The sequence below is a fragment of the Cyanistes caeruleus genome, chromosome 15 (genome assembly GCF_971803275.1).
Source record: "Cyanistes caeruleus chromosome 15, bCyaCae1.hap1.1, whole genome shotgun sequence".
NCBI lineage: Eukaryota > Metazoa > Chordata > Aves > Passeriformes > Paridae > Cyanistes > Cyanistes caeruleus.
The window spans coordinates 6,180,583-6,204,556 of record NC_141715.1 but is presented as its reverse complement, the minus strand read 5'-3'; the positions used below and the strand labels follow the sequence as shown (position 1 = coordinate 6,204,556).

At 43.8% G+C, this 23,974-nt stretch overlaps 1 protein-coding gene and 1 long non-coding RNA gene across 9 annotated transcripts in view; one reads left to right on the top strand and one right to left on the bottom strand.

Annotated features, from left to right (window-relative positions):
• GLRA1 (glycine receptor alpha 1) overlaps nucleotides 1–295 on the bottom strand; it is a 40,819-nt gene extending 40,524 nt beyond the window's left edge. For all 7 annotated transcript variants that reach the window (XM_086851762.1, XM_086851764.1, XM_086851760.1 and 4 more), the window contains exon 1: nucleotides 2–295. In XM_086851762.1, the coding sequence (XP_086707888.1) occupies nucleotides 2–57 (56 nt within the window). In that variant the 5' untranslated portion in view covers nucleotides 58–295. The remainder of the gene's footprint in view (nucleotide 1) is intronic.
• The window catches only part of LOC111935515 (uncharacterized), a 143,898-nt gene continuing 120,132 nt past the window's right edge, over nucleotides 209–23,974 (top strand). The window contains exon 1 of one of the 2 annotated variants that reach the window (XR_015276720.1): nucleotides 209–450. This is a non-coding gene — a long non-coding RNA (uncharacterized LOC111935515). The remainder of the gene's footprint in view (nucleotides 451–23,974) is intronic. The other variant, XR_015276721.1, reaches the window with a different exon arrangement.

Genomic DNA, 23,974 nt, shown 5'->3' with positions numbered 1-23,974 from the left:
CCTGAAGAAAACGATCGTCTCCCACACGTAGACTCCGAGCGCGTTGACGTTGCACATTTTTCCAGCTCTCGCTGTTGTTTGCGGGGTTTTTTTTTGTACTCCGTGAGGGGTGGGCCGCTGGTGTTGGCCAATAAAGTAAGCGGGCACTTGGGGAGAAGCGGTGGGGAGAGAGCGGCGGGCCCGGCTCGGCGGCGCGGGCAGCGGCGGTCGGGAGCCGCGCTCAGAGCCCCCTCAGCACCGCGGGCAGCGGCGGGCGGGAGCCGCGCTCAGAGCCCCCTCAGCACCGCGGGCAGCGCCGCTCCGCCGCCGCCTGGGCTCGGCCCTGCTCCGCCGGGGCCCGCCACCGCCACTGCAGCGCTGCTCGGGGCCGGGGCTGCCCTCACGGAACCCTCCCTTCAGCGCGGTGTCGCTCCGGACATCAGGCTGGCGACAGTGGCGGACGCAGCGGGTGTAGGTTTGCCATCAGGGTGCTGGCGGAGAGCTGGGAGTGGGGGGGGGACGGCGACCCTCAACAAGGACCCGGGGTTTAATCTCCGCTGCCGGCCGGGGTGTCTTCCTAATTACATCCACGGGAATTTGTCAGTGCGGAGCCGTGCTGCAGTCCCGCTCGTGTCGCTTTCCTGCCCGCCGTTTGGCTGCTGTTGATTCCTGCTTCCTGGGCTATTTTCCTCCCGAATAAGTTATTGCTGCTGTAGGGAAGGTGTCCCATTGCTCAGGGCTAGAGCGGAGGGGAGCGAAGGGGAAGTTTCTTGGGAAGCACTTCCATTGTGCTCGGAAAGAAAGTGGCTCAGTGTCCTCCTAATGCATCTCATCTCCCCTCTGCCCTCTCTCCCCTGCTAGGACCCGCCAGATCTTGGGAGTTTCTTGCTGCATTAATTTACTAAACTAAGGAAAAAAAAAAAAAAAAAAGACCAAAAAAAAAAAAAAGACAGAAAAGGAGGGAAAAAAGGAGGGGGAGGTGGAGAGAGGGAAGGCAGAGGGGAGGGGGTAACTCAGCCTCTCCACCATCCCAAGGCCCTCCTCTTAGCTGTGCTCATTGGTCTCGGGGCTGAAAAAACTACTCTAGGACGTGGTTGGATAAACGCATGTTGTTCAGCAGAGGCCGTTAACCTTTAAAGCGCTGATACGTTTTGGTTTATTTCGATTTTTTTAACCCGAATTGCTGTCTTTTTAAGAAGTCTCTGAAATCGTCTCCCTTGACAGGGCAAGCGAAACGTGCCTTAAATCTCCATCTCGTGGAATACCTGCTTGGCTGGCAGCTGATATGGGTTGCTGTTGGCTTTTAAGGAACATCTCTGTGTTGTGTTCCTTTTGTTGTTTAGCTTTGACTTATTATTTTTTTTCTTTTTCCCTTTGTTTTGTTTGATTGGGTTTTTTTTATTTTTTTTATTTTTTTTTTTTGTCTTTTGCATTTGGTTTTTCAAAGAGCTTTGGCAAACACCAGAGCCATCAAGGCCAGGGCAGGTAAGGAGCATTCAGTAGTTTCTTATCCCAGCTCCAGCTGTGCTCACAGGGCGCTGAGCTGCTGGTCGGGGCGGGGAGGATTGGGCTCCTTGGTCACTGTCAGTGTCACTCTGCTCGGCTTCTCATCAGCTTCTGAGAATTGAAAAACTTAGCTCTCTTAAATAATCCCCGATTTTTATTCTTTTTTTTCTCTCTGTTTTCCCTCTCTAATGGGATTATTATTCTTTAAGTTCTGTTTTGTTTACTTGTCCTGTGCGTTGCAAAACTGCCCACGGCAAAGATTTGCTTTTAACCCCTGTTTAACTGCCTTTAATCTGTTCAAGGACTCTTCCTATCTCAGGGTGAAGGATGGAGGAGGACTGCTTTTTCCACCACTACTGTAGCCCCTCTAGGCTAGGAAATAACTAAGTTTTTCTTCTCCCTTTGCATCTCAAAGGATCTTACTGCCACACTAAAATTCACCTGATGTTTTTGATCTGCTTTTTTGTTTGTTTGTTTGTTTTGTTTTGTTTTAAAACAGTCTGTTTATGTAGTGAAGCAGACAGAAATATCCTTTGGGTCACCGTTCAAAAGAAAAGAAAGACCTGCTTGGCTTCTAGCCACTGGTACAGTGGGAATTTAATCGGATTTACTCCAGCTCCTGGGTCTCGGTGTCTGGATAGATTAATAACAGGCTCTGATTTCACCTCATGGAGATTCCTGGGGACGTGATTCCATGCAGCATCTCCTGCCTGCTGCTTGCTGGCTCCTTGCTGTCCCTTCTCTCCTGCCATTTATCCCCACATGGATGAGCCTGTGTCACTGTGCTTTTCCAGCCCCCTGTGTGCTGACAGACCAGAGGAGGAGCTCCAGACTGAGAGTGTTAACAGGACCCACACAGCAGGAAAGAAATGGTCTTTCCCTGTTGGTTTTTTTTTTACTGGGAAGCAGTATAAAGAGCAGGAAGCAGAATCATCTCCTGGCATCTGTGGGTTAATTGTAGAGGCTGTCAGCCTTCTTTTTCCCTTAGAAATGAAAATGGGCTCTGTAGGAGATATGAATGTCTCATGTGATATTTCCCTTGCTTGCAAGTTTGATCTTTATACCAAAGGTATCTGGGCTTGTCTCTTGTTTCCACTTGCTGTTCTTCCACTCTCTTGGGTCAGGGGAGCAGGGGGCTGTGCTTAAGATCAAAAAAGCAGATAAATCTGTGTGTATACAGGATAGAGTCTTCTTGGCTGTTACTGTTGAAGGGTCTCAAAACTGCTTTTCCCAGGGGAAGATCTTCCCTGCTTTGCTGTCATCTCTTGGTGGTGATGGTGACCAGGGGGCCCAAGGACTCTTCTGCTGATATTCAAGTATTTCTCCCTTTAGGAGAGGAACAGGACCATTATTTGCTTTGACATTTGGAGAAATGGATGAAAAACCAGGTTGCAACAGAGATATGGAGAAGGTCTAGGTGTTGAATCTACTCCATTAGATCAGGGAGTAAAAACAAAATAAATGTGAATTTAATTTAAGGGATATGAATTTTGCATGTCTCATCGGGATGACTCCAAAGGTACCCACACATTCTGCTTTACATTTTTGTCTGTGCTGTACTATCTCACTCTTAATTGCTTGCCTCGGTACAGTGCCCTGTACTGTGCTATGTGAACGTATCAGGCCTTGGTCAGGATGATTTCAGGTCCTTGCAATTCACATCCTCTGATTTAACACCGGTGATTCCAGAAACAGCCTCACTGACACCCATCTATAGTTTCTGTGTTCTGTAGTTCCTGATGTTCTTTCATCTGCAGATCTCTGTGATGAAGTTTCCCACATTAGTTCTGTACCATGCCAGATATTTAGATTTTCTTCTGTTCTTCAAGAAGTTAAAGGCAGATAAACTGGAAATAGATCTGGAGATGGAATAATGGCTGGAAGTTAATTTTATCATTGTTACTTTAAGCCATCCTTGTCATCAGGTACTTCTCTCCCTGGGCCTGTCCTGGCTTCCTCTTAGATCAGGTTTTAGCTTTTTCCTTGGTTTTTCTGCAGTGGTTTGTGATTTATTTTTTTAGGGGAAAAGTTCACTTGCCAGGTCTGCTGCTTTTCAAGCAGAGTCCAAATGGTTTTGAAAGGCATTTGTCTTTCTCTGGTGGCACCTGTACGAATTACAGAGTTGAAGATAACTTATCATTATGTCAAATCAGGCTCTTAAAATTAGAATTACCTGCTGCATGTTCATCTTGTTCTTGTTTTTAGTTTCAAAGTAGATTTACAAGATGAGTCTTGTAAAACTCTCTTGTAGGTGAAATTGTCTGGGAAGATTCTTTGTCATCTTCTTTCTGCGCTGTGAGTGATGGATTCTCTTCAATATAAAGCACAACAAAGATAATGTTTTTAATTTGTTTTCCAGCACTGAGCTAAAACTTGGGGACTTCTGCTGGGAAGGGTGTGCATGAGGAGTGAAAAAAGCCAGGGAATATCTGTTTCTCTGGTTTTCCTTTATGTGGCTCCTCCCTGATCCTTTCCCTTTGAACAATGCACGTGAAATTCTTCTCTGTGAAGAAAACTGTTCTTCCTGGTAGGCTGTGGCTTCATTTTGTTTTTGATAGTTGATAGATTTGCTTAAAGACAAGGAGAACACAGAAGGTCTTGGAAATCCATCTGTTGTGAGGGGACCATGCACTCTGTGCTGAGAATTAACCTAAAGATTCATTCACAACTGCAAGTTGATTTCATTCCTGATCTGTTTTCCATCTCTGGATTTTATAGCAGGTAGAGTCAGTTTATGCTACTTGCTTTTTAGAATTCAAAATCTGATACTAAATTCAATAATGGTGATAAATTCCTTCAAGTTGACCATGCACTGCCTTCCTTCCCCAGATAAATGACAGGATTTTTGGTGAAGAGGTGGCCAATACAGCAGTAAAGTACACTCAGCATTGTCTTGGGAATACTAAATCCATTATTGTCAGTTTGTTCTTTGGAGAATGGCTAATGAGGAAACAGTGCCCCAAGAACTTGGATTGTGCTTCCCAAGGCAGAGATTCAAATTGCTACAGCAGCACTACTTGCCTTTTTGACACTGAACAAATGAAAAACAAATTTTAAATTAGAGTTAAGTTCACAGAATTTTACAGAGGTTCTATAAAGTAATTTCCTATTCAGCTAATTTCCATGTCGAGTAAGCTATTTCTATGCAAGATGGTTCAAGTAAATACAATTTTCTTAGAAGCTTGAGAACCTGGGATTCTTTTTTTTTTTTTTTTTTTAAGAAAGTAGTTGCTGGTAAAATAACACCATAAAGTGTTTCTGCAATAATTTATAATTTATAAAGTGCAGAAAGATTCTTTACTTAAACGATGTACAGATGAAAGAATTTACTAGAACTAATGTAAAGGTCCATCTTCCACTACTTTTGGAAGTATTCATAGCCTAAAAATATTCTTAGAATTGAACACTGATGAAAAGTTTGATAAATTCTCTTTCGATATGCATTGGCTCTTTGGGAAACAACCACTGGTGTCTTGCATGGGAAATTCAGCAGCCCAAGACCAGAAGGCTACAAGGGATGGGGGTGAGGGATTTGTGGTGTAGGTAATTGATATTTTTGACTGAAATTCACAACAAATACCTCTATTTGACAGCCTGTTACCCCACATGTGTTTAAAATTACAGGTCTAACTATATTTGAGGTCCAGCCCTACAACTTCCTCTGCAGACAGAGCAGTTCCATGGATTATCCTTGACCTTCCCACTCCTGGGCACTTTCTTTCTTGACAAGAAGGAACTGATTTCTCATTGTTGGAAACCTGGGCCCCATGAGCCTGGTGATAGCCAACCTGTGATCACAGACCCTCTGGAAGGGCTGTGTAGCCCTGGGCTAGGATGATTTCATGACACACTAAAAGTTTGCACGAGGCCAGAAAAAGAGCTCACTTGAGTCCAACATGATTTGAATGTGTGTTTGTCCTCCCATGTCCAGGTTAAGGAAGTAATCCCTGAGGAAGAGGAATTAAAACAGAATGGATGGTAGTTTCCCCCTAGGAGTGCTGAGTTATTAATAAATTTCCATGTCTCATATGTCAAATAATGACACTTGAGCTGTGAGTAGTCTTGCTGAGGCTTGTCATGGTTACAATTTATGCAGTATCTTGCAGTAAGAAAGCAGCAAGGACCTTGTAGCCATACAAAAATCATACTAGAATTACAGTGCAATCCTAAAATAAAATTACATTCTCACTAGAAGCTCACAGGATTTAGGTTAATTGTTTCTGGCCTGCTCAGAACAATTACCAGGTGATTCCTGAAAATACAGAAGTACTATTTCTTTCAAAAATCTTGACCAATAAAACTTTTTTTGGTTACATTACCCTGTGAATGGAAAAGAAGCCAAAGCTACTTTTACAGCCAATCTTGTCAGAACTTGTTGGGTGTTGAGCATACAACATATGAAATACTCTTTTAGCTTTTAGTGTTGTGAAGCCCGTTGCTCCTGCCTTAGCTGCCCTTAAGTGCTGTGGGAAATGGAGCTTTTCTACCCTTTATCTTGCTTTTAAATGAAAGAAACCCTCTATTTATTTTGAAATGAGCAGGCAGCAGCTTTTGCAGAGGTATGGAAGGATACAGAGCAGAGCTAGATCTATGCACATTGCCCTCTTCATTCCTGTTGTCTTGGAATAAAAACAAACAAAACAATAATCACTCACAAAAATCCCACACCTCTCAAAAAAAAATAAAAAAAATTAAAAATCCCAAACCCAAGAAGATACAGGAGGATAAAGAGGGAAATAAATGGAAACAAATACATTGAACACTTACATTGCTTCACTTGTCTCGTGAATTCAGTAGAGTGTATGTGGGAGACACCAAAAGTGGAACCTTTTCACCCTTCTGAGGTGCCTCCAGGCTCGACTGCACTGCTGAGGTGTCCTGTTAGTAAGGACTTCCCTCTGGTAGAATGTAATTCTTCCTTCAGTATCACAGAATATCACAAACCCTCTTGATTTGTCCAAATCAGTTATTTTGCTGTGTTATTTTGAGTGGCAGCTTTGGCTGTTTCATTGCCATCCAGAGCAATCCTGGCATCCCTAGTGGGGTAAGCATGGATTTTGAGAGGTCATTAGGCAAAGGATTTGTTTTATTTTGTTATTTAAAACCGTGGTCCTGTGGACTTGCAGATACTTCTCTGAGCATCACTGACTTGAGTTACTTCATTGGTTTTCATGACAGCATCTTGTTTTTGCCCCTGTATTTCAGGCAGAGAGCTCTGATGTAGGGCTGGGTTAGTGAGGACACCTCTGCACTAGATTTACTGATACCTGATCCTGAAAGCCCTACAGGAGCGTGAAAGGTGCCATTTGAAAATCTCAGCAGGGCTGTGTGAGTTGAGATACTCACCTCACCTAAACTCCTTGCCTCAGGTGAGGTACCTGTGCCTCAGGTAAAAGACAGAACAGAGAGTTTAACATATTTGCCAAGTTGCTTGTTACTGCCTTGGGCTACGTATTCCTTTGCAGCTTGCTGAGCTAAACCCTGTGTCTGGTACAAGGTCTCTTTCATGCCCTCCCTCAGCTCAGTGTTCACCCAGGGTTTGGACAAAGTTCCCCCCTTGCCACCCCCAGGGGGGCTGCAAAGTTTGTTCAGTGAGCTCTGATTCCAGCATTTTGTCTGATACCACAGATTCAGCAGCTGGAGAAGGGGATTAGCACGGGCCACTCGTTGGGTTCAGCAAAGGGAATCTGGCAGCTCTCAGCAGTGACTTATCCTCTGTCAAATATGAATGGAGGGAATGCTCCTCTCTGATCAAGCTGTGCTTGATCATAGCACTTGATAAAGCTCCTCCTCTAAATGACTGCCACCATTAATGAACGGAATCCCTTGGTTTTCCTAAGATACTGAAGATTAACTTCCTCTTGCACAGTCTCACAGGTGCATGTTGGAGAATCTTAGACCACCATTCTTCTTGCTCTAACTGCAAGATTTCTTTTTCTGCCAGAATCAAAATTCTCTTCCCTCTTCAAAATATTAAAATCACGATGAGTTCTAATGACTCTCCAGGCATTCTGGGTCTACAGTTCAGCTGGCACAAAACCAAAGTGCTGCTGCTTGCAAGTTTTGCAGCATCTCTCTGTTGCTGCCTGTACGTGCTGCGTGCTGGCAAAGCCCAGCATTGCAAAGCCTTTGCAGATCCCTGCAAGCATCAGTGGCCTGTGTTTATTGAAAGGAGTGAATGCAAAAATCTCAGGGTGTAGACAGAATGGATTTATTTTTTTTTTTGTAAACATACACTAGCTCTGATTTTTTTATATTTTTTTTCCCCAAGCATCAATACAATTCTTTGTAGTAAAAAACCAGAGTGTTACCATACATTTTTCCTTTGGACAAATCAGAGAAAAGTTCCAGCCTGTTCTTCATGTTGCACCACATTGGCATTTTTTGTCTTCTATAGCTTTCCCTCCCCATGAAAACAGCTCTCTGCCGAGGCAATTGAAGCGAACAGAAGTGATTTATGTAGTGTGTGCAAAGAGAAAAGGCTTTGTTAGATTTCAGGGAAGGCACGGAAACACCGGGGGTGACAAACAACTTGGCTGAGACATGGAAATCACAATTCTCTCATAAAATCTCCATGCCTATGACCAGACTGGCCTCACTTTGCATTTACTGCCTGATTACCAAGTCTACGAAGCTGCTGTCTGGAAACAAAAAGCAGTAAATCAAAGCAATGGGCAGCTTTCAAAGGGGACTGCAGCAGCTTGTGATGCCACGCTTGCCTTTGGCTCCTTGTCTGAACATAACAGACACCAAAACCCATCCCTGCACATTTCTGCTTGCAGTGGAAGTGCAAACAGAGCTCAGCTTTTTAACTCTTCATGTCATGTCATCATGGTCTAGGAGAGATTTCTCGTCATGGAAATAAATCTTCCATTCTCCTCCCAGATCACTTATCCATGGGAAAAACAGTCCCTTCAACTGGTAGAGAATGTGTTTGACATTGTGGGCTGTGGCAGGGAGAGAATAGGAGGGAGTAGCCTTGGTTTGAAGCAGTTTAATTCAATATTAGGCAGAACTTTGGAGACAATCACCTGACTCCTGTGTGGACAAAACCAGTGGAGATATTTCTGATTTTGCACTCTTTGTATTCATAGTATTTTAAGTGGAAAAACTCTATCAAAGAGCCAGAGCTTGGTTACTGAAATAAATTTTGGAGAGCTTTATTGCATAGGCATGAGCTGTTCTCATGTGGTATTTGAGAGGTGGCTGAATTGTCTGTGAAGGAATCACCAAAAAATGTTATAACATGTATATAAAACTATATTTGCATATAAATAAATATATTTGTACATATATATATATGTTATATATATATATATATACACACACACATATATTTTTTGTACCTCCAAGCTATTCTCTGCAGACTCACAAGAAAAGTACCTTCAAATCTGAGCTGTGCCATATGTCCTGCCTCGAGGATATTCATATTCAATCCCAGGAATATCAGAGAGCTTCCAAAGTCTTTTTTGCCCACATAAAAGTGACAACCATCTCTTTATAAAAACTTCATGGTTCCTGGACTTTTAAACAGGAAAATACTCCTTTTCTAAAGTCTGTGAATTGAAGCTCTGTCCAACTTACTGAATTCCTCTGGGAAAATCTTTGGATAAGGATCTGACACTGAGATTTGAACCACCTCAGGGCTTCCAGAGGTGAACTGCCAGGGTGATTACTTTATTCCACATTGAAATAGTCTCCAGATCCTGGAGCTGGGCCACTTCTCATTTAGCTGATGTTCCTCAAAAACCCAGGGAATCCTGTAACAGTCTGTTACAAGTCTCAGCATTCCAAAAAAGCTCCAAAATCTTGGATATGAGAACTTGAAGACTGTGTTGATTATATCTTGTCTTTGTTCCCCCAAGGATGTGCTCAAGCAGTTGTCCAATTGTAGGGGAGAAGAAAGTTCTGAGAACTTTTATAAACTTATGGGAGTTGAGGCTTTGCAAGGACCCACAGCTTGGCTGAAGTTGGGCAGGTCTCACTGGGAAGGAAGTGTGAGAGAGACATTTCCCAGCCCTCTGGATCTGCCTGCTGGGAGCAGGTTAGTGCCTACATAAATTATATACAAGATGCTTTTTAACACTGGTAAAACAGCATCTTTTCCTCAAAAAGTCCGTGCTCTTTTGGTGGAGGGTTGTGGAGGAATCCAAGATGAAACTGCCGTAACAGAAGGTGGACAAAGTTCTAAATTAAATTAGGGGTGTTAGGGTGGACTTTGAGCAGCCAGGCTCTGCTCCTGGCACTGGGTGATGTGATGTATTTATTGTCTGATAAATTTCAGTTAACGTTACACCAGCTATCCATAGAGGGTGTGCCTCTACTGGATAAAACCTGGCTCCTCTGGGACCTTGTCTGTTAAACATTTTGTTGGCCCAATAAACTGGCTCACGTGGCAGCACTGGATGCTAGAAATCAATACAGCAGCTCCTGCCTTGTCCTAGCACAGGAAGGGAAAGCTCCAGGGACTGATTAAGTTCTCTTTGCTGAAAAAGCTACTGCATCCTGAAACATTTAAAATAAATGACATGCATCTACAGGTAGTTCTGCATTTAATTCAGATTTTATAAGAGGCTTGCTGTACACTAAATAAATGCAACTTGATTATAAATAGCTTATTCACTGTAAACATGCATCTTGTTTAATAGATTGTACATCTCATTAGGCTACTGGTTCTTAATTAGTATGGTGAGCTGTCACAGTGAATTGTCATTGGCCAGGCTTTCTTGGTGCTGTTGTGACTAAATTCAGTTATCCATTTACTATCACAGCCCCAGAAACAGTCATCTACTTATGAAATGTTTTAATAAGCCAGATAAAATTTGTGCTCCTTTTCCCTTGGCTTGACAGGCTCAAAGATGTTTTACTTCATGTCCAAAGCCCTCAGTGGTGTCATCTGGCCAGACTGTCCCTTGGAGCTGGTGTTCTGAGGAGGAAGAATCTCTGAGAAAGGCACAAATGGAATGGATTTGCAAGATTACCAGATTTGTAGGTGCCCAGAGGTTTTGAACACCTCTTCCTCTCTTGGGCTTGTGTTCATGAGGGGTCAGAGTGAGGGCTTGGAGAAGTTTGGCTGTGGTGGTGGCTGGGTTTGTGTGTGGTGCTGTGGGTGGGGTCCTGCTGCCAGCCCTGGTGATGGTGAGTGCAAGTGACACATGTCTGATGAGTCAGGTCTGTCCCTACGTGCCCCTTAAGGATTCAGAACTAAAATATCACTGAGGACCCATCTGGGAAGGGAACTAGAGCTGCCTCAGGGCCAACACGTGTGTTTCTGTTCCAAGCACCAATCTGGAAGGGTCATGCAAATGGAAATTGCCAACACCTCACACTGGCACATCTGTGTAAGTCTACATGTCTATGTCTGTTTTATGTACCTGTGTTTATCACTGAGCAACAAAAACAACAGCAGCAAAAAAAAGCAACAAACACCCTCTTTCCCCAGAGAAATGAAGAGAGTCTGATGGTTTATGCTGCCTGTAAATGATTTGGGTGAAACTTTATGCACACGACTTGTGTGGTTACCAATTACCATTCCCAGAGGAGGAGCAGAAGGAGGGAGAAAAGGGAAACTTGCCTCGTTGGTATGATGGGAGTTAATAATCAGTTTAATTCCCAATCTCCAGCTCTTCAAAGGAGTTGTTAATAAGTGTTTGTCTTCTCTTTCCCTCCCACTCCTTTCCCCTTAGGAGCTAGTGAGAGACATAGACATCACTGATCAGAGAAGGCAAATTGTAAAGGAGAGAAATCCCCAGTGGAAACTCTTTAATCTGCCTCTGGAAAGGCCAATTTGTGTTAATAGGACAAAACTGTAACGTTTAATATTAATTATAGGGATTGGGGGAGGAGCATGTGAAGGATAGAGGCAGAGGATAGACTGGAGGGAAGGCCAGATCCCATTGGAATTGTTTTTTGCTGCACTAGGCAACAGAGCAGCCAGATGAACTCTGTTTTTTTTTCTGTCAGTGGAGGGAGGTTTATCTGTAGCACCTACCAGTTGAATTCTGCTGCCAGCAAAGAAGCAACACGTGTTGCAGACCCCGTTCCTCTGCGTGCCCCCGATGCTCCCGCTGGGTGTTGCTGAGGTCAGGCAGGGTCTGTAAGAGATGAGGAGCAGTGTGAGGACTGGATTGCATTGCACATTGAAATCCCTGCTCACTAGGGCTCTAGAGTACCTCAACACCTACAGCCTGGCCAAGGAAAGGGACCTTCCCCCTCTCTGAGGAGTCCAGCTCCAAAGTTTGTAACTGGGCGTTGTGGGCAGCGGGCAAAGGGGAAGGAATGTTCTGGGGGCAGCAGTGACTTGTCTTGCATGCCTGAATTAATGCAGCCCTATCAGTTTCAGCTCTTGCTTCTGCTGCTCATCTGAGCACTGCATTTGGCTCCAATTTCTTCCCTCCAAAGTGTGATAAAAAGATGATAGCAGATTTAATTTCCAGAAAGGGACACCCAGGCAGGCAGCAGGATGCCAGCTGTTGGTTAGATTAATGTGGGAAGTCTTCTTATCAGATGTTTAGAGTCTCTGTTACAGATAAGCAATGTCTTTTAAAAAAATAAAAATACATATAAATGCCCCTTTGCCAATGAAGCATCTTGGTGATGTTCCATTAAGAGCAGGATGAGCATGAGCTGGATTTCATCTGACCTTTAAATTACCTCCATTTTATCAGTTCCATTTCATCAGCAGCTCTTTTGAGAATGAGCCCCTACTTGGAATTAATAGATTCCTTCAATGCAGAAAGCTGACACGGGCCTGTGAATAGCCCAGCCAGAGAGTGCTGTTCCAGAAGAGATGACATCTGGAGAGAGGAGCATGCTGACACACAGGAAGGGTGCTTGGCAGGGCTGTCTCTGCCTTGATAAGCTCGTGTTCCTTATAGGAGAAAGTTCATCACAGACAAATGGTGACAGTGGCATAAAATCCTAATTCCATCTTCTCTCTGTACTCCCAGACCTGTGGGGTCAGAAGACAGATTATGTCCTTAGCATCCAAGAATAAAAGAAAACAAGTTCTGTAATGCTGGATATAGAAATCAAATTACTAGGTGTGTGAAGGGGTTGGATCTGGAGATTGTTAGGGAATGATACTGGGTTTTTTTGTTTTCTGTGGTGCCTAGTGCTGACTGACTTTGTTATGCCTTCCCAGGGCTGACTTTTGCAGCAGAAGCCACCAGCCAAGGGCAGCTCTAGCACTGAAGTGGTTTTGTGGAGAGGAGCACTGGGTGTGCTGGGCCTTCATCCCTCTCACATCTTGATCTGCCTCTTGCTGGCACCACTTATGGGGCAGAAAGAGACCTCAGAAAACATGGAGGCTTTGCCACCCCCCTGATACAGCTGTTCCTATCCAAAGCATCACAGTAAATGGAGTTTTAATCTCACAGACAGATGTGCAGAGAGTGAAATGATGCAGAGAAGCTCACAAGGCTCAGACCTGCTTTCCTGGCCACAGAGGAGCTGGGTATGTTCTGTCTGGGATGGTGCTAAACTTCAGCAGTTTGGTGAGGGACATATCCCAGGACCTGTGTGATACAGAACGAGTGTGAGGGGCAGGCATGGGTTTCCAGCAGGAGGTTGCTTCATATTTAGCTGAATTCTTCTCCTGAGTGACCTTTTGGGGTGTGATTAATCCCTGGGCTATGCATGCACAGATGGGTTTTGTTGTCTAGACTGTGCTTTGTCGTATCAGTTCCTGGCAGTCTCATCTACGTACAAGTTAAACATTTTTATTTTTTTTTTCATAGTCGTACTGTTAGAAAACTCCAGAGTGAATCATGGTCATAATGTCATGTATTGTCTTCCACAGCCAGCCATTTTTAGGTTGATCCATACATTTATATTGCAGGATGTCACCTCTCTGATTGATTCTCCCTCCTTGCATCACCTTTAGGGCTGCTTCAAACAAAGATACTCCTGAATTGGTGAGGAAGATGGAGTTTTATAATGGAGAAATAGTCTGTTGATAGTAGTTAATCTCCTTGTTTAAAGAAAAAAGACCCGTTTCATCTTCTAATTTAATGATAAATTGCAGTGATTCATCAGGGAAGGAGGGTTTATTAATAGAGAGGATAATAAATGGGCTGCAGAGAGATATGAGAAAATAGTTTTGTCAAATAAGGGAGTTAGAGGGGGAAAAAAGCAGAGCTTGAGGTTAGAACTGGAATCTTCAGAATCACTGGTACCTCTCTGTACCCCACACATCAAATCAAGGACCTTCTCTCCTTGTGCCAGACTTAACTGCATTAGGTTAAATTGAGACTGTAAATGATCCAAGAACAGAAATGTTCTATCTATGACATGTCTCCAGATCCAGAACAGGCATGAAAATACTCTAGGAATGTTCTGAGTTGAAGGGGAGCTGGAACTGTCTATGAATTTGGGTTGAACTTAGGGAATTGCTTCTGACAAGACTTCCAACTAAAAGATGAAAATAAAAAATACTTTTTTTTTAATAGAAAATGAGTTTTGGAATTCCAGGGTCTGGCTTTCACTTTACAGAGCCAGTGTAGGCAAAGCCACCCATGTAGTCATTTCTTTTCAGTACCATGAAATAGGATTCTTCTTAGGTTTGGGTTAATAGTAACTGAAGTTTGACACCTGTGCCTGCAAATGCTGTTTAAATTTGCTGGGGACAAAAACTGGGGGTGAGATTTTTCAAAAAGTCACTGACAAATTCCTTGTTGTTAGGAAATGTCTTCTTAGGAGTGAAAATACAACTCTTTTCTCCAGGTAAAGGGGAAAGTAAATCTGCATTTCCCTTTCCTGGCAGGGCTTTTATTAAAGAAGGGACAGACAGAAGCTGTTGATCTTTTGAGAACATCCACCCCTTTGTGTCCTTTGCTTCTCTCAGGGGAGACTGAGGTAGAACATATTTCCTGTGGGGCACTTGAAAGGTTTCATTTGGGATATATATATAAATATGTATGAGATGCTTTAAAGTTTTGTTTTGGTGAAAAAAAAAAAAAAAGAAAGTGATATTTTGATGAGATTTTTGTGGGTTTTTTTCCCATTTGGGCCGGCAGCTAAACAGATTCTCCATCACACAGCTGCCTTCCAGGCCCCAGTGCTGGTTCTGACCAGGCAGGCTGGAATAGCCCAGCATTTCTGCCTGCCATGCCTGTGGAATGGGTGATCCTCCCCATTAATTGTTAACAAACAGTTATTAATCATGCTTGCTTTCTACCTCATTTGAAAGAAGGAAAAGGTTGGGAGGTGCAATATTCTGCTTCTTTTTGCCTTGGAGAAGAGGAGAATATGGGTCAGGGAGAGGCATCACCTGCTGTGGCAGGGGATTGCTACCATGTGTGTGGTGCTATTTATGGAAACCTAAGAGGGGAGGGAGAAGGAAAATCCCTCTATTAACAAACTCATTAGTGTTGGCTCTAGTCAGCCCAAATTGCTCTTCAGAAAAGCACAGTCTAGCTGGATTTATTATTCTCTGTAATTAGGGCCAAAACAGGATGGAGTGTGCTACAAACAGGGGCTGAGAGAGGAAATGTGGCCTGCTCAAAGCCAGTTATTTGTAATTACTCAAGTGGAGATGTGACATTCACACCAAGGAGAGAATAAGATCACAATGCTATTTCCTCACACAGAGAGCCTGCAGGCTGACTGTGGAGCAGAAACACTGTGAGCGAGATGGTTTAAAGGGATTTGGGCGTGACAGATGAGAGAGGTGGGATGCATGGACACATTTGTATGTTGACATTTAGGCTGCACCTGGTGAGGTGGATATTTGTCTTCCTTGGATGGTATGGACCCAGCAGCTCTGGGCATCACTCACAGGCTGGCAGAGGTCAGAGCTGGACATCCTCAGTGAAAAAGAACCTTGTGTGGAAGAGGCCCCAGACCTCAGCCACAGCTGCTGTTGGATAGCACAAGGCTTTCCAGGGAGGATTTTCTCTGTTGGATTTGAGTTCTTAGCGCCCTGCAGGTAACTGCCCTGGTGTGGAGCAGCAAAGAGAGGGGCAGAGCCTCCCCTGGCAGGGAACAGGAGCTCCAGCTTCCTCTGCCCCAGCTGAGGAGCCCTGGCTGAGCTGCCAGCAAAGCTGTCCTTTGCAGAAACTGGTGCAGAAGGGAGAAAAAATGGGTTCCCCAAGGAAATCTGCTGCGTAGTCGCCTGCCCAGGAGAGGCTCTGCAGGCACTAGTTGCAAAAGCTTTTGTCTCTGCCTCTTCAAACGCAGCAGCCTGAAGGGTTTCTTTGAAAGAGGCTTTTTGGTGTGCTTCTTTAAAGTGGAAGGAGATGTGTGCTTGAGCCACAGGTGGTCAGCTCGGAGTCTGAGCACTGTGTTTGCAGGGGCTGGCAATTCCAAACCCCCTGAGCAGAGAGGAAACATCAGAGAGATTTGAGGCTTCTCCATGCCAGGATGTGGTCTGGACTTTGGAAACAGCAAAAACTCAAAATGCTTTCATCAAGAAAGTAAAAGCATCTCTGTGGAGATCCACAGGTGGCTTTAAAAGTGACCTTTTGTGTTTGTTTTTTTTTAGTTATTGATCAGAGTATAATCTGATTATACGTATATTATGTATAATCTAATTATATGTGTATTATTGATCAGAGTATAATCGTCTTACTTTAGTTTAAGTCTTCTTAAGTTTAGCAGTCTATGCCTAAAATGTATTTAAAGCAAGTATAATAAAAACTTAATCTGGTGTTGTTCCCCTACTCCTGTGCCTCCCTCAGTGTGCAGTTGTACTCTTCATCTTGCAAATCTAACTCACACTGTCCTTCTGTGCAGGTTTCTAACCACCCCATGCAGGTTGACTTCCAACAAGTTTAGATCTTCTTGGTCCCACAGCAGTCGTGGCCAGGGCAGTTTGAAAGCTCTACCAGCTCTCTCTCAGCTGGCCTGAGATTGTTTCAAAACCCCTGCAGAGCTCTGCTGCTTTCTGTTCCTTGGCTGATCCTACTGCAGTTCTGAGCCAGAAAAAGAACCAGCTATGAAATGCTGGTCTCCAAAATTATCAGAAGTGGATGCTCATGGGAGACTTGGAAGAAGAAGGCAAAGGTTTCCAGCAGTTTGCAGCTCAGCAGCTGCTTAAACACACTTGGTATCTTTGTCTTGATGGAATTTTTCTCCCCTGAACTTCTCCAACTGCTTTCTGAATTCTGGTAAGTATTTGGCATCCTGAACCTCCCGTGGCAAGCAGTTCCATAGCTTAATAAAGTGCTGTGTGAAGCTTCTCTTGTGGTCTGCTTTCAACCTGCCACTTGCTAGTCCATTTGATGTCACTGTGAGTGCTGTGAGAGACAGCAAACAATTTCCCTTTTTACATTGCTAAAATGGTGAATGTCATACTCCTGCTCAGCTCTCTCTTTTCTGCTCTGCTCAGATATGTAACAGAATGCTTTGGGTTGGAAATGACCTTAAAGATCACCCAGTTCCAACCCCTCTGCCACAGGCAGGAATGCCACCCACAAGATCAGGCTGCCCTGATGGAGTGTTGGGAGGGGATAACTTCTCACCTGTTGTCACACTGACCTGCATAGTGGGAAGGGAATGTCTCTGGAGGAGTTCTCTCCTGACCCATTAAAGCCCAGCTTCCTGAGAAGTGCCAGACACTCACTCAATCACTAATGACTGGAAAAGACGAAAGTTCTCATGCTGCTGTCTCTGGCTCTGTGACCTCATTTGACACCATTACTAGAGCTTTGTGGTCCTTTATGGACCACGTAAATATCCATAAGATGACACAATCAGCTCTGTGTATTCATTTGTACAGCTCCTGTTGCTGTCACAGCTGAATTCCTTCCACAGGACCTCACAGAAGCACCCTCACAGTCCCCTCCATCCCTCAGATCACTCAGAGGAGCCTCACGGGCCTCATGGAGCAAATTTCTGCTGAAGAGAGTGCTGCAGCTTCAAAGTGATTGACCAAACCACTGCTTTAACTAGGCAATCTGTGTAACAGGAAAATAAACAGCTCATAAACCTCATTGCTCCTCCTGGTGAGGTCACCTTCCTGGTGTCTCATCCACTACTGCATGGAAGTGAATTTGGAAGAAGTTGCTTTGTCAGTTGAGCCTTCACTGTAAATTGAAACTTCTGTAGATACGGCCTCTCAGAAGGACTGGTAAGAAGTCAGTCTTGTACAGAAATTTTCCTCATGGCAGTCTCCTCCTGAGCTTCTAGCTCTGAGAGGTTTCAGAGAGGAACAGGGGTTGGATATGGAAAAGAGGTTTGGTGGAATTCCCCATGGAACTGTTGAACTCTCCTGTTTGAAGGCATACTTGTTCCACTGTGCCTGATTGATCATTCACAGCCTCTGAATACAAACAGAGGATTTGTGATACTGTCTGCTCTGTGTCCTGTCCTTCACCATCCAAATGTTTGGTTTCACAAGCAACAGAATCTCAGTAAGTGAGTCAAGAGAGCTCTTGTCTGGGTCTGTTATCCTGTTGCATATCTCCTCTTGGTATGGCTTGGCAGGGTAGAATATCCCTCAAAACTCTAAACCAGGGGTCTAGGCTGTTGACCTGACATTTTCTCACTGGCATTTTCCCTTTTTGTCCACCACAAAAGAGTCCACCTTAATATTTGGAGCTGCTTCTGTACCACCTGTTTTCTCCTACTGACTTTGATTCTCTGTCCCAGTTGCACATGTTCAACCCTGACTTTGCCACACATGCTCCTCCTTGCTCCTTCTTCTGCTCCATCTGGAGAAAGGAGAGGTTGTGTTTGAGCCCCCACCATTTGATGGAAGATGCAGTTCATGTGTACCCTGCAGAAAAGTCAACAACATGCAGTCCCATACTTTTTTTCCCCTCTTTTCAAGTATTTGAGTGTGTGAATTCTGCTTTTGATGCTCAGCCCCTCACAGTAATGAGCTCCTTCACTTTTCCACATCCTCCTGGTGTGGTGCTGTTTCTCTGGCTGTGTCCCTGCTGCAGCACAGACAGCTTTAAATGAATTTGTTTGGATCTTTGGGGCTGTCAGACAGTCTGCAGCCAAACTGCATTCCCAGGTCTGCTCTGTGCTAGCCTGTGTGTTACGGTATCTTCCTGAGAGGCCACGAGCCTTGTGGCAGGTAGGACTGTGTGACAAAGTCATGCAGGCGTTACCTGAGTTCTCATGGCTCTGCAAGCACAGGTAATGGTAGCAAAAGACTTCTCAGGCAGCACAAATTGGGTGTCCCAGGTCGTCACAGAGTTCCCTTCCACATGCTTGAAACCCTCTTCATTCAGTTTTTATTCCTCTGGTGTGTAGGACAGGAAAGGCTGTTCCTGCAGTGTGGCACTTGGCAGTGATGAAATTTGTCATGCCCAAGGACACTTCTATGGAACAGTCTCTGTGCAGAGAAAATGCCATTCTTTGCACATCCCTGGTACTTCCAGGCTGGAGAGGTGGGCACCCTTCCGTAGTGCATTGTTGAACTCTGCTGTTAGTCCAGCACCTTGGGCTGCCCGTTCAGTCCTCCTTTCTCAGAATGTCCCATAGCTCAGCAAATGCAAAAGCAAACCAAAGCTTTCTGTCTCAACCTCTCAGCCACTGAAGGTTAAAAGGACTTGATGGGAGCCACTTTGTGTGGTGGTGGACACATCTCTGTGTTTGGAGGCATGTCTGTGTGGCAGGGTGAATTGCTGCAGTGTGGAGCTCACCTGGCGCTCTGCAGAGTCACAGCTGCAGGGCTGGGTGCAGCACTAGCTCAGATGTTCCTCTCTGTGGTCCCAGGAGAATCCCACAGCCACCTCCACCCTCTCCCTCTCCCTCCTCTCCAACCTTGATTTAACACAAAACTCCTTTTACTTCTAATCAGTTTACTCTCCAAAGTCATGTCTCTCTGCAGCACTGTTTCCAGATATGCTCTGAGACTACAGTGAGGGGGAAGGGAGACAAGTTTCTTATTGATAATAGCTGTCTTTAACTCTACAAATAGCCCAGCCTCCGGGGATGTACCTGAGCTGATGAAAGAATCGTTTATGTTGGTCCAGTTCCTGTGCAAAGCTTGAAAGCTGACAGGAGAATAATGCAGAAAATGTCTTTCTCTAGGAAAGCAGAGCATGACTCGGTGCTTTCTTATACTTCCTTCAGGGAAAACGGGGTTAAGAACTGATTTATACAGAGAGAAAGGAAGAGCAAGAAAAAAACTCAGTGCAAAACAAGCAAGGTTAAAACTCTCATGTTATGAGATGGTTTCACAAACTAGCAGAGAAATTGGGTGCTGAACTTCAGTAGAGATGAATGTTATCAGACAAGTTTAATGTTTGCTCTTGCACCTACTGGGCCAAGCATCCAGAGAGGATATGTCACATAGCAAATGGGCTTGTCACCCTCTGGAAAACACAGGTTTTGTAGCTCAGGACAGGAATCCAGAAATGAGAGGGGGTGATCCAATACCAGGAGCCTTTCAGTGGCACAGACAAGGCTGCCATGGGGTCACCATGCAAAGGAATCAGGAGCAAAGGGGGAAGACGGGAAATCCACACTGATGATGTGATTGTGTAGAAGAGGAGAAGGTAAACATTTTGATTTTCTATAGAATTCGATATATCTTGTCTGCTTTGGCTGCTAGAGACAGGACCCTGAGCTAGAAGCTTCTGCCAAGTGCTGTGTCAGTTGTAATTTTCTAATCAAGCTCCTACTGCAGCCCGTCAGAGACAGATAAACAGATTTTCTTCAGTCTCCATTCACATATGAGCCATCACTGTGTGCTTTGGGGCATTCACAGCCACAGAAGTACTTCCTTTTTTTTGGGGAGGTGGCACTTGTGTACCTAATAAAAATAGAGATAAAATGAGTGTGGAGGATTAAATCATGACAACTAAAAGAATAAATTTGGTTCTTAACGTTTGTAGAGGTGTTTGTTTTTGTTGGTGTTTTGTTACATTTGTTTGGTATTTTTAATCTTCAGCAAATAACCAAGATTGTTAAAATATGCCCTTAAATGTGACACAGTTTCCAAACTGTTCCTTCTGAGTTGGTCTCATGTTATCCATTACTCTTGGTGTTTGAGGGGTCATTTAAAGTCCACGGTATCATTAGTGAATCTGAACTGGAAGAAATCCAGACTAAATTATGTCTGGACTATTGTGAAGATAATGAAAGAAATTGCACATTTTAGATACCTTAATTCCAACGATGGTTCTGAATCTATCTTTTTGTTTGTGCATTTGTGAGCCCTTTGGTATCCATAACTGCATCTTTGGGGGGGAAAAAAGGCATTTCTGTGCCTGCTTGTGGATGCTGTTCAATAGCACAATATATTTGGGTGCATCTCTCTTTTTACTCTGATTTTTGTGAATGTTCCTTTTCTTTTTATATTTCTTTTTTTAAAAAAAACTTCTTATTTTTTCTTGAAAATTTAATTCCAAGTGTTACTTGCAACACACCTGCTAAAAGCTCCCTCCCCATTCTGTTGCAGTGGAAACAGGCTCATTAATGGACTTATTCACAATGTCCAGCCAGACCTACCCAGGAAGATCTCCGGGCTCTGAGTTAACGTGTCTGTGGCTACCTCTGCCAAGTGGACATCTATTATTTTCTCACCTCAGCCCCAGAAATGGCTCCCCTGACAGAGGCACTTTGCTATACCACAATAGCCAGAGATTGCTGAATATTCATTGTATCTGACTTCCCAAAGTGCTTCGCCAGAACACGGTATTGGAGCCAAGATGTTTTATTACCTCTTGCCTTTTGCTTTCCTCTGAGAACGTGGTGTGGCTTCTCAGTTAACTTCCTCAGCTGAGCTCCTTCATTCCTGCTCTGCTTTGAGAACGGGGAGCAGAGGGGAAAAACTGATTCAGCCCGAGTGCTTTGGTTCCATGAAAGTGAAATTTGCAGCCCTATTATTCTGCTGGAAGATTGATTAAAGAAGACAAGCCTTTGAACTTTGTTTCAAACAAGAGGCAGCTGTAATAACTGTAATCTTCTGCTTTATATTTTCCTGTGTGAGGGAGGGAGGAACTCCATTTACCTCTCTGTCACGGTGAAAATGAGGGATGTAGGTGGCCTGCATCCAAACAGCAGTGGTCACAGATCCTCTCTGTACCTCTCAAAATCCCATATGGCCATTTTTGGGTTGCTACTGACACTTTAAACTGGCTCAGATTCCTCCTAGCCCGAGCAAGGGCGAGCAGCAGAAATGACTTGGCCACCGTGTGGATCGTGGGCTGGTGGTGGGATTCACTTCCAGCTGGAGTGAACCTCAGCTCCCTGGGATTTCCCAGCCTGTCCTGTTTGCTGCTGAGGTGCAAACACCCAAATGGTCACAGAGAGGTGGTCTGCAGGCCCAGCCATGGGGGCATTGTCTGAACAGCAGCAAACAATGAAAATAAAATGTATGGAAGTGAATATACACATAGTTTGCTCTCATCTGCTCTTTACAAGCAAATGCCAAATCCTCATGGCCAAAGAGCTGTGTGCTCTTAAGGTTTATGCAAATTCATGGAATTCCACTTTCGACAAAAATCCTTTTTTATTCACTGTCATTGTAAGAAAAGGGCAAAAAATGAAATGCATCTTTGATCATTATGTAATTACTTGAGGATTTATCTTCATGGTTGTAGCAGATTACTTGAAAAAGCAGTTTTTCGACAGCCCTGCTCCCAGTGTTTTGAGTGACTTAAGTTTAATCCCTTCCTCTGTCTGACTGGATTCAAACCTACTTTAATGGTTTCACAGAACATTTCCCTGGCAATGAAGTTGTAGGCAGGGGTTTGTGTGTGTGAATGAAGGCAGAACTCCCGCTTCAGTAGTTGTACTTCATGTGTAATTTAATATTCAGCAAGGGAAAGAGCATCTCTTCACCCCAGTGTTGGGCAGTCCTGCATGTCCCGAGCAGTCAAAATACCACATCTGGTGGGCAAGAACCCTGGGGAATTGTGGCTTATTTGGTGGCTTGAGAGGTCTCTAGAAATGTAAATTCAATGTAAATACCGTTAGGTTGAAGGGGGAATTGAATCCCAGTGCTTTGCCTGCACACAGGGCTTGAAGGAAAACATTGCTGTAATTGTCTGATGTTTGTGGGTTTTAGTGCCTACCTAAAGGATGTGGCTCAAGTCACTGATAACCTGCTAAGCCATGCCTAACTGTTGTGTTAGTTCTTGTCTTTCATTATTTTTTTAAAATTAAAGGGCTTATCCAAGGAATTTGTGTTTGCACTTGCTGAGATGCTGAGCAGTATTTAACTCAATGCAATTGTTAGGGCTCTGGTGCATTGACCAAGACTTTCTTCACTGATTGCATAATGAGATTTCTACTTTTCCTTCTTCCTCAGGTGACATTTTCTCTCCTCTAAAGGAATTTAGTTATCAAAAAGCAGGGGAATGGAAGGATGAATATGCCTTATATCTTGGATACTCTGCAGAATTCCCTTTATGCAAGGTTTTATGTGCCAGGAGTACAGACAGGAAGATGTACATGGAAAACAGCATCTGATGGCAGTGATGTGGAGCTACACTGTTTGATGCCAGTTTAGTTTGAGGGTCTCTATTCAAACTCTCTTGACATTACTGTTGTAAATTAATTCAGAATAATTATGCCACAATTTAGATCCTACAGTCAAATCTCTTCCCATTGATGTCACCTAGTTCTCAGCTCAGTAGATGTGCCTTCATTGCTGGAAATGAAATTATCTAGGTTTAAAATACATTTATCCTATACTTAAAAAACCTGTTAGGCAGTTTTAATACCAAATCCATTCCAGCTATAGAAACAGAATGGAATAAACTATCTGTGTGTCTGGCTACAGGCATCAGAAAATCCAGTTAAAGAACTGGATTTTCTCGTTACTTATTCAATGTTTGCCTTCACTATATCCAGCCACACTTTGCAAAATAATAGGTTCATGTACTCTCTCTGCCAACAATATTAATATTTCAACACTACACAGCTGAACCAGACTCCTTTGTTTGTTTCAGTATCAATTCTTTTTATGCAAGTAAATACTGCCCTTAGCTTTGTGGTGCTGTGTGGAGAGCCTGCATTTTGATTTGTTTTGGGGTTCAGCTGAGTTGGTCAGCACAGGGGATTTATAGTTTTGCTTTCCAATCATAACACAACATCACAAACACACACTGGTTTACAAGCAAGCTGCAGACTTTTCGAATGGACAGCATGACAGATCTCCTGAACTTGGATGGAGGAATTATAACTAGGGTAGATGTCATCATACAAATTTACAGGGTATTTATATATCCATGATGATCAAAAATACACTAAATTTTGAAGTAAGTTTTCTCCCCTTGTCTAGAGTCCAAGTTTAGAGTGTCGAGAGTCAAGTCTAGAGTTTGGGCATTTTGCTGTGCAATCTTGAGGTGTGTGGGAGTGCTGAGTAGTTCTTTCAATTACTTTTACTTCCATGAAACTTTCTTAGGAGATCCCAAAGCTGCTCTTAGAACAGCTGAATGCTCATGCTAAGCACACATAAAGTAGGGCTGTGGAAAGGCAAGATAATTCTCTTTCCCTGGCACCTGTGAAACATCATTTTCACCATTCTGCTTGCTTTATCCTTATTGTACTGCCAACCTCCAAACTCCTTGCCTGAATTTTCTCA